This window comes from Mesocricetus auratus, unplaced genomic scaffold, assembly GCF_017639785.1.
Source record: "Mesocricetus auratus isolate SY011 unplaced genomic scaffold, BCM_Maur_2.0 Super-Scaffold_100007, whole genome shotgun sequence".
In the NCBI taxonomy this organism is placed as follows: domain Eukaryota; kingdom Metazoa; phylum Chordata; class Mammalia; order Rodentia; family Cricetidae; genus Mesocricetus; species Mesocricetus auratus.
Genome location: NW_024429191.1, coordinates 61,899,498 through 61,907,904, shown reverse-complemented (window position 1 = coordinate 61,907,904; position 8,407 = coordinate 61,899,498). Strand labels below are relative to the sequence as shown.

Genomic DNA, 8,407 nt, shown 5'->3' with positions numbered 1-8,407 from the left:
CACCAGTGCTGAGCTGGATGGATAGGGATTGGCCCAGACTAATACAGGTATTTTAAGTTCTAACTCATAATGTAGAGAGGAACTGGTGATTTTATGCCATGCTTCTTAATGATTTAAAAATTATTTATTTTATGTGTAGCATGTGGGGTGGGGTAGAAGGGATATACATGCACATGAGAGCAGATGTGTAAGGGGGTCAGGGATGTCAGATCCCTCTTGAGTTGGAGTTATAGGAAGTTGTGGTCCACCTGTTATGGATGCTGGGAATTGACCTCAGGTTCTCTGGAAGAGCAAATTGTGCTATTAACCACTGAACCAGCTCCCCAGCCTCTTAACTAATGGTAAGAAGAACCCACACCCCAGAGGTCATGTGTGGAATCCTGGAGTTAGTGATCCAGTCCTGCAGGATGTTGCATTTCCTTAGAATGGGAATCCTGAGCCCTTCCTGCTCCTCCTGCATCATGACCCAGTAAATGCAGTGCCAGCAGGCCTGCTCTGTGGGATGTGGTCAGTTCATTTTCTTTGCTTGAGCAGATTTGTGTTCACTGAATGCAACAGAAAATATTATGTCCTCTGCCTGTTTGGAAGTACAGACATTGCATTGGAAGAGGGATTGTTTAGGAGCAACTTGGCCCTGATCTGTGGGGCCTGGGTGGTCAGTGTTCATCGGACTATCTGGAAGCTACAGGGATGGCTCTGATAATCAGAATAACCAATAGGAAGCATAAATGGGATGAACTCTTCAGCAATAGAATGCTAAGGATCGTTTATTTTGGACACAAAGACACAAGGAAGCAGTCACTACATATTGGTTTTCATTTACTAGGGATGCAATTCTACTGTTAAGGAGTAGCAGGGATGTGCTCCATGGATTCAGAAGAAATCTGGTTCTGGTCATCAAACATCCTGATAAGTAGGGAATCTGTCTCCCAAAGGGCTTAGAGTCTTCTGCAAAACAAATTACATCATTAATCTCCATTCCTGCAATTTGTAATTTACTTCCAGATCCTTTCTCATGGACACATCCAGATTTTGTGTGCTGTTAGGGGACAAGGCAACATGAGACTGGGCCAGCAAAGTCCCCTGGAAACACAATATTCCCTTGGACATACCTTGGTTGGGTATGGTCGTTTGAATGACAATGGCCCCCATGATCACTATTCCCACTTAGCTTGCTCTCTACTTCATGATTGTGTGTAAGTTGTAAGCTTTCATCTAGTGTTGCAGTGCCATGCCTGTGTGCCTGCCGCCATGTTCCCCACCATGATGGTCATGGACTCACTGTCTGAAACTGTAGACTCCAATACACTCTTTTCTTCTATAAGTGCTTTGATCATGGTGTCACAGCAATAGCAAAGGAAGACATGGATATACTCACTGTGAAGACAGGATGTTTGCAGACATGACCACACCCATTGCTGCAGCACTTCATTTTCCCAGGGCAAGACCCATCTCCAGAGCATTGCTCAACACAAATTCCAACAGCATCTGGGGGCAGCTTGGGACAAGCTCCCGGTTTCTGACCTTCTGAAACACACAATGGTGTTTAAGGAGGCTGAAGCAGTCAGAAAGACAAGGTTGAGAATTGATGTTAGAGGTCTGAATTCCTGCTCATCTGCAGGAAACTAGCTCACTCTATATTCTCCTTTGCACCCTGGGCTCTTCCCTCAGCTTCACCAGCTACAATCTCTCTTAGATATGAGTGTTCAGTCTGGCAATTGGGAAAGTGTGTGCCCTCCCCAAATCCTATACAGTCTCCTTCAATTGTCACAGCCCCTTTTTTACATCTGAGAAGAAGCTATAAAACCAAATGACAGGCAGACCTCTCTCATCCCACCAACCCCAGGTTCATCTCTTAGCAACTGCTCCCATGAGTCCCACATTCAGGGCACATCTCCAAAGTAAATGAGCTGCCCTGACATCTACCCCATCTTTTGTCAGATGGAACTCTTTCTCTTTCTCTTTCTCTCTCTCTCTGGCTCTCTCACTCTTTCCCTCTCTCTGTCTCTCTCCATCTCTCTTTTGAAAGAAAGCTAACGAATGTAGAGTGATCACTCTTGTAGGCTAAAAAGAAGTGAGTTTGATCCAAATAGTGGGCACGTGGCTTTGCCCTGTGGGAGCTGAGTTTCAGTCCCTAGTGTGCTTGTCTCTTTCTGCTGTCAGCCTGTTTCCCCTAGGCGTTCTTACCTTTAGGAGAGGACAGAGCACAGGATGTGTCCATCACTATGGCAATCAAAGCCACCAAAACCAAGACTGTGGCTGTCTTCATGTTGGCTCTGGCTAGCCTGAAGCCACAAATCAATTTATACCCTCAGTGATGCTAGAAACCTGGGTGTGACAGGAAGTAGTCTATGGGGAAGCATAGAAAGGAGAGTTTCCCACAAACTCCCTGACAATGCCAAGACTCATTTGGTATTTCACAATTAGACTTAGAATATTGTTCTTGATATATAGTATAGATAACCTGGGGGAAAATCAAGTATGATTTAGCACTCATGGGTTCCTTATTACATGACAGCTTGGCCCTTTTTTAATGGTGAGAGAAGGAAATAATTCTTTCTGTGTAGCTCAACAACTCAGAGTGAGAGCTGGAACCAAGACAGCCACTGTAGAGTGTCAAGGCCATCTCAGGCTTCCTGTATATCTAGCTGTGTAAGCCTGTAGCATGCTTCAGGGACTCATGATATTATGTCCTTTGTAGCTCTATGGATGGGATCCCTACACAGGTGTGGAATTTGGGACCATCTTACCTGCAGAAGTAGGCAATTAAGTCTCTCCTGGAAGAGATGGATACTCTAAGATTTCAAAGTAGCTAGAGGCCGTTGACAGTGAGTAGGCAGCCCCCATTGTGATTGTTGGTCTTCTTGGACCAATGCTCTTGTGCAAGACCAGTCTTTAGAAAGAAGGCTGCACGGGTAAGTAGAGGATGGATAGGAACCATAGGAGAACATGCAATGTACCTAGTCCCCAGTAGAGAGCCTTCCTCTTTATTATCCTATTTATAGACTCTCATAGAAGGAGCTGCAGTGCTAAAATGCCAACCCTGTTTGATGCCCACATTCATGGTGAGGCTGGCTTCTGAGATGTTTTGTCTGTGTAGGGTTAGTGCTCAGAGATTGAGGCAATTGTCACATGCTTTGCTCCATGAAATTCCAGTCCTTCCTTCAGATTGAGGAGACAAGCCTGGGTGTCTGTAACATTTGCCATTCTGCTGTGTGTATGCTACATCAGAAAAAGGAAAATTTACTTGTGATCATTTATAGTGTCATAATTTATTGGATAACCATAAATTCCTAAGATATAGCAGTGGTTTTTTGTTTTGTATTTGATTTTTGTGACATGGTTTATCTTTATAGCCATCGATGTTCTGGAGCTCTCTGTAACGAGGATGGCCTCAACTCAGAGATCTTCTAGCCTCTAAATCCCTAGTGCTAGGATTAAAAGTTTGGGCCAGCAACACTTTGCTTAAGACTCAACAGTTTTAATGGAAGACACTTGCCAGGCAGTTCTGCTTTATTGGTAGCCCTCAAAAAGGGTAGCACCGAATCTCTTTATTCCAACCCAATCATTTCACTAGTATTAACTCTCACATCACTTATTTTAAAAATACAATAAATACACCCATCTATATACATATGAAAATATTACGTATAGGTGTCACAGAAATGGCTGTAAAGGCCACAGAAGAATTCTAAAGGTTCCAGAAGTCCCGAGGAGCAGAGACAGAGGAATCTAATTAAAATCTAGATTGATAAGATAATGAAGTAACATAAAGAGGAGAAGCTGGAAAACTATGGTGACCGTAGATCAGGCCACTTCAGGTCACCTGCATGAAAGCAAAGCTGTGGAGTTGAGTTCAGCTGTAGAAGCAAAGAGCAGGACCAGGTCTGGATGAAGGAACTGGAGGACAGATGGATGGCATATCCAGGTGGGTGAGCAAGAAGACAGACAGATGAGGGACCTGCATGGAAGGAGACATTGGACATCAAGTTATGAGGTGAGCCATGTGAGGTACAGGAGCAGTGCTGTGATAGGGACAGACATGGGGCACACAATTTGGTGGGCAAAATCTGGGGATCTAGGAAATATATGAGAGGATAAGGTTTCTTGATTAGATTCTACTCCCAGAGGAAGGGTTTTCCTTTCCGTCTCTGATCCTTTGCAGTGATCTCCATAAACCAAACAATGCTGAGAGAACCAGGCAATCAAAACTGCACATGGCTTGTCCTCCATCCAGCTAAGGCCAGGGGAAGAGCAAGAAGCCCTTCCTAGACCCCAGTGCTGAGCTTTATGGATAGGGATGGCCCAGATTCCTAGAGGAGTTTTAATTTACTTTGAACTCCTAATGTAGAGAGGAACTGGTGCTTCTAGTTTGTGCTTCTTAAAGATTTAAAAATTATTTTAAATTATGTGCACTGGGTTCAGGTGAGTTACAAGAACATCTGAGGTTAGGTGAGTGAGTGGGTCAGAGGTATCAGTACCCCTGAAGCAGGAAGCTGTGATCCACATGTTATGGATGCTGGGAACTGACCTCAGATCCTCTAGAACAGCAGAATGTGCTATTAACCACTGAACCAGCTCCCCATCCTAAGAAGAACCCATCACCCAGAGTTCATTGTGGGCTCCTGGAGTCAGAGATCCAGTCCAGCAGGATGTTGTATTGTCTCAGAATGGGGAATCTCTGAGCCCTTCCTGCTCCTCCTGCATCATGACCCAGAAAATGCAGCTCCAGCAGGCCTGCTCTGTGGGACATGCTCAGTTCATTTTGTTTGCTTGAGCAGACTTATGGTCACAGAATGCACCAAAAATATTGGCATGTTCTCTTCCTTGTTTGAAGGAACAAACATGACATGGGAAGGGGGCTCGTATAGGAGAACTTGTCCTGATCTTCAGGGATTCTAGAGGCTCGGTATTAATGGGGCTGTCTGGAGGCTACAGTGATGTCTCTGCTAATCAGAATAGACAATACGATGCAAAATGAGAAGAACTGTTCAGCAGCAGAATGCTAAGGATAGTTTATTATGGACACAAAGGCACCAGGAAGCAGTCATCCCCTTATAGGGCTTCATCTTCTAAGGATGCAATTCTAGGGCTAGGGAGTATCAGGCACTGCTCTGTCAATTCGTATGAAGTCTTCTGGGATGGCCATCAGTCATTCTGGTGAGTATAGAATCCACCTCCCTAAGGGCTGCCATACAATACAAATTACATCATGATTTTCATCTGTTTAGAAAAGTTCAGATGTTAACCCCTCTGCTGATAAGCTCATTGCTTTCTGAATGTTTGAGCATGTTGTAGTGTCCCTTGTCCCCCACCTTTAACAGAACTTAGTAGACACTGATGCAACACTCTTCTTGACACTCAGGCCTATTTGTCTATTCTAGATACTATTACCTCTTACTTTTAATGCAGCACAGACCGGCCTGATGTGTAAGGAATTAAATTGATTGAATATTCCCATTTGCTTCATTATCTCTCTCCCGCCCAGAACACCAGCCCTCCTGGGGGAGTCAGACCTCTTAGGCTGGGGACGGGAAGAAGAGTAGATATCCCAGTTTATGACCATGTGGACCTAAGTCATGGTGACTTGTGTCACTTTTCACTGCGGGATCCTCTTTGTACAGTCAGGGGCCACAAGTCATGTGACTGTTGCCCTTTGCCATGTACTTTCAGCTCCTTTCTATTGGATACATTCAGATAATTGTGTACAGTCAGAGACCAAAGTAAATGAAACTGCCCAGGCACAATCCCCTGGACACTCACTTACTTCTGAATACATACCTTGATTGGTTGGAGATGTTTCACTGGTAATGACCCCCATGACATATATTTGAACATTTGGTCCTCAGTTTTCGGAGCATTTGGGGAAGGATTAGTACTGCTGTCTGGTGCACCAGCCTCCAGCAGCACAGAGCTTTAAAGGAATCCAATGGAGTTGGCATGAAGAATTTTTTTAATCTGAGGGGGTAGGGAAAAAGGAGCAAGCATATACTTTATGATGGTATCACTCTTTACTCTCATATTGAATTCTGCCAGTTTCTGCCATAATGTTTCTGTGCTTCTCTCTTCTATCTCTCATTTTAGCTGCATCTTTCCTCTCGATGTTTTCCTGCCAATTCTCCCATACACGATGTTAATCTTTCATGATGTTCCTCTCATGATGATCCCCAAATTTCTTCCCAGCTCTGTTTTTTCTTCACAGCTTAAAAAGACCCACAAAATCTTTCAGTTATTATATCTGAAGGTCACATTCCATGTCACAAGTGAATGATAAGAAACAGAGTCATTCCACCAGCTCACAAGCAATAAATCTAGAGAAGCACAGAGCAAGAAAAGAGCACTTTCTTTCAACCGACTATTTAGTGGGCTGTAACCACAACTGCAAAAGGAGAAGTCTTTCTGTCATCTATCTGTAGAGGTAGCCATATAAAGGTTAACTTCTTACGAAACTAAGAAATAAGGAAATTGTGTGTTACATCCTATACCTTTAAGTGTATAAACCTTTAAGTATTTTATGGTTAGTGGTCCTAAAAGCTCAACTTCCTCAGACTGGAGACTGTTGTTTACAAAGAGCACTGTGTTGTCAAGGAGAGTACAGAGCCTAGGTAAGAGACCCTTCTCAGCAAGTGAGCTTCAGGTGGGGGTGGAGAGGGAACAGAGGCACAGAAGACAAGCATACTCAACATTCTCTGAGGCACAACAGCCTTTGAAATCTAAAAATACAATATTTTTTGTCTTTTGTGTAACCCTTGACCATAAGAAAGGAGACTTGGAACTTTTTCTCAGGGCTATGAAGATAGTTTATACATTGTGGCCCTAGTCAGTTAGGAGTGTTTTCCTGTGGTGTCTAAACAAAGGCCCCAAAACTGAGGGAATAAATTGTACAGAGAGTTGATCACTGTCATTTGGCACCACAGTTGCTTGTCACTGGTTACCTTGGCTGAACAATTCTGACAGCTGGCTACATGTGCTTGTGAGTAAGATTGTATTTTCTGTGAATAGTTTATCTTAAAATCCAGTAACAAGGAATCTTGTCTGATCTAAAGCTATTTTAAAGTGTTATAACAATTGATGGTATACACTTGTCTTGGCAGCTAGGGAAAAGATGGCTGTTTCCCTAAGCTGTGCTCTAAGACAGATCTTAGTGGAAACTTGTAATCCCTGACGTGGGTAGCATCATTTTGTATTTATTTTATTCATCAAAAGTCTTTATAACCTAACATTATTAATATCAATTGGACAGTAGAGCTAAGGAAGACAATCCACATAAAAAGAGGCCAAATAGATAGGGATCATACTCATGAGATGTATCACCTTAGAATACAGGCTGTGGGGAATTCCCTATAGTCAATAGGGATAGAATGCAAATTAGCACATGTAAAATTACAGGAAGAAGAATAAAGTTATTCTGGAGTAGGCGTCTTCTCACAAGTTTTGCAAATATGAGTTTCCCTCTATCAAAAATTATTTCCTAATGGGTTGATGTCTTGAATATTAATTTCTAGTTCCTGTAATAATGGCCTCCAGCAGATTAAGAGGTGTGGTCTTGTTGGAGGAGATGTGTCACTGGGGACAGGCTTGGAGGTGGAAAAATCCCACACTGTTCCCAATTAGCTTGCTCTCTGCTTCATGATTATGTGTCAAGACATAAGCTTTCAGCTGCTACAACAGCACCATGCCTGTCTGCCTTCGGCCATGTTCCCCACCATGGTGGTCATGGACTCACTCTCTGAAACTGTAAATTCCCAATAAACTTTTTTTCTATAGATTGCCTTAGTCATGGTGTCACAACAATAGGAAAGTAAGACATGAGACTATACTGACATCAAAGAGAGTCAGCATACATTTTCTTCCACATCCATAATGGCAGCACTTCATTTCCTCAGGGCATAATTCATCTGATATGCACTTATCATCACAAAGTTTGTAAGGGTTTGGGGGAACAAAGGTACAAGCTCCAGGTCTCTATAAACCTGAAATACACAATGGTGTTTATGGAGGCTGAAGCAGTCAGAAAGCCAAGGTTGAGAATTGATGGTAGAGGTCTGAAAGCCTGCTCTCCTGCAGGAAACTAGCTCACTCTATATTCTCCTTTGCACCCTGGGGCTCTTCCCTCAGCTTTACCAGATCTAGCCCTTCTCTTAGGCATGAGTATTATCTATCTGGCCATTGGAGGAGTGTTCTCCCTTCCCAAAGTCTATAGAGTCTCAGTAGAAAGAACCTTCCATGATTACTGCCCCTTCTTTGTATGTGAGAATATGTTATAAATGTTTTAATGAAAGCCAGACCTCTGTCATCCCAGCATATCCCAGGTTCATTTCTAAGCAATGGAATCAGTGACCTCCACATTCAAGCATTCAAGGCACATTTACATACTAGATGAGCTGCCCTGATCTATCTATCTATC

General features: G+C 43.2%; 1 protein-coding gene across 3 annotated transcripts; it reads right to left on the bottom strand.

Moving 5' to 3' along the window:
- Positions 1-749: 749 nt before the first annotated feature.
- Positions 750-2,285, bottom strand: LOC101843331 (WAP four-disulfide core domain protein 18-like). 3 transcript variants are annotated; one of them, XM_021231100.2, is made up of 3 exons: positions 2,188-2,285; positions 1,379-1,524; positions 750-948 (listed from the first exon to the last, which is right to left on the bottom strand). In XM_021231100.2, the coding sequence occupies exons 1-3, from the start codon at positions 2,267-2,269 to the stop codon at positions 898-900; spliced, it is 279 nt and encodes a 92-aa protein (XP_021086759.1). In that variant the 5' UTR covers positions 2,270-2,285; the 3' UTR covers positions 750-897. The 3 variants fall into 3 exon arrangements, with proteins under 3 accessions (XP_021086759.1, XP_005077124.2, XP_021086760.1); XM_005077067.3 differs by having other exon boundaries at positions 1,379-1,527; positions 2,188-2,279; XM_021231101.2 differs by having other exon boundaries at positions 750-945; positions 1,379-1,527; positions 2,188-2,279.
- Between the last annotated feature and the right edge of the window lie 6,122 nt (positions 2,286-8,407).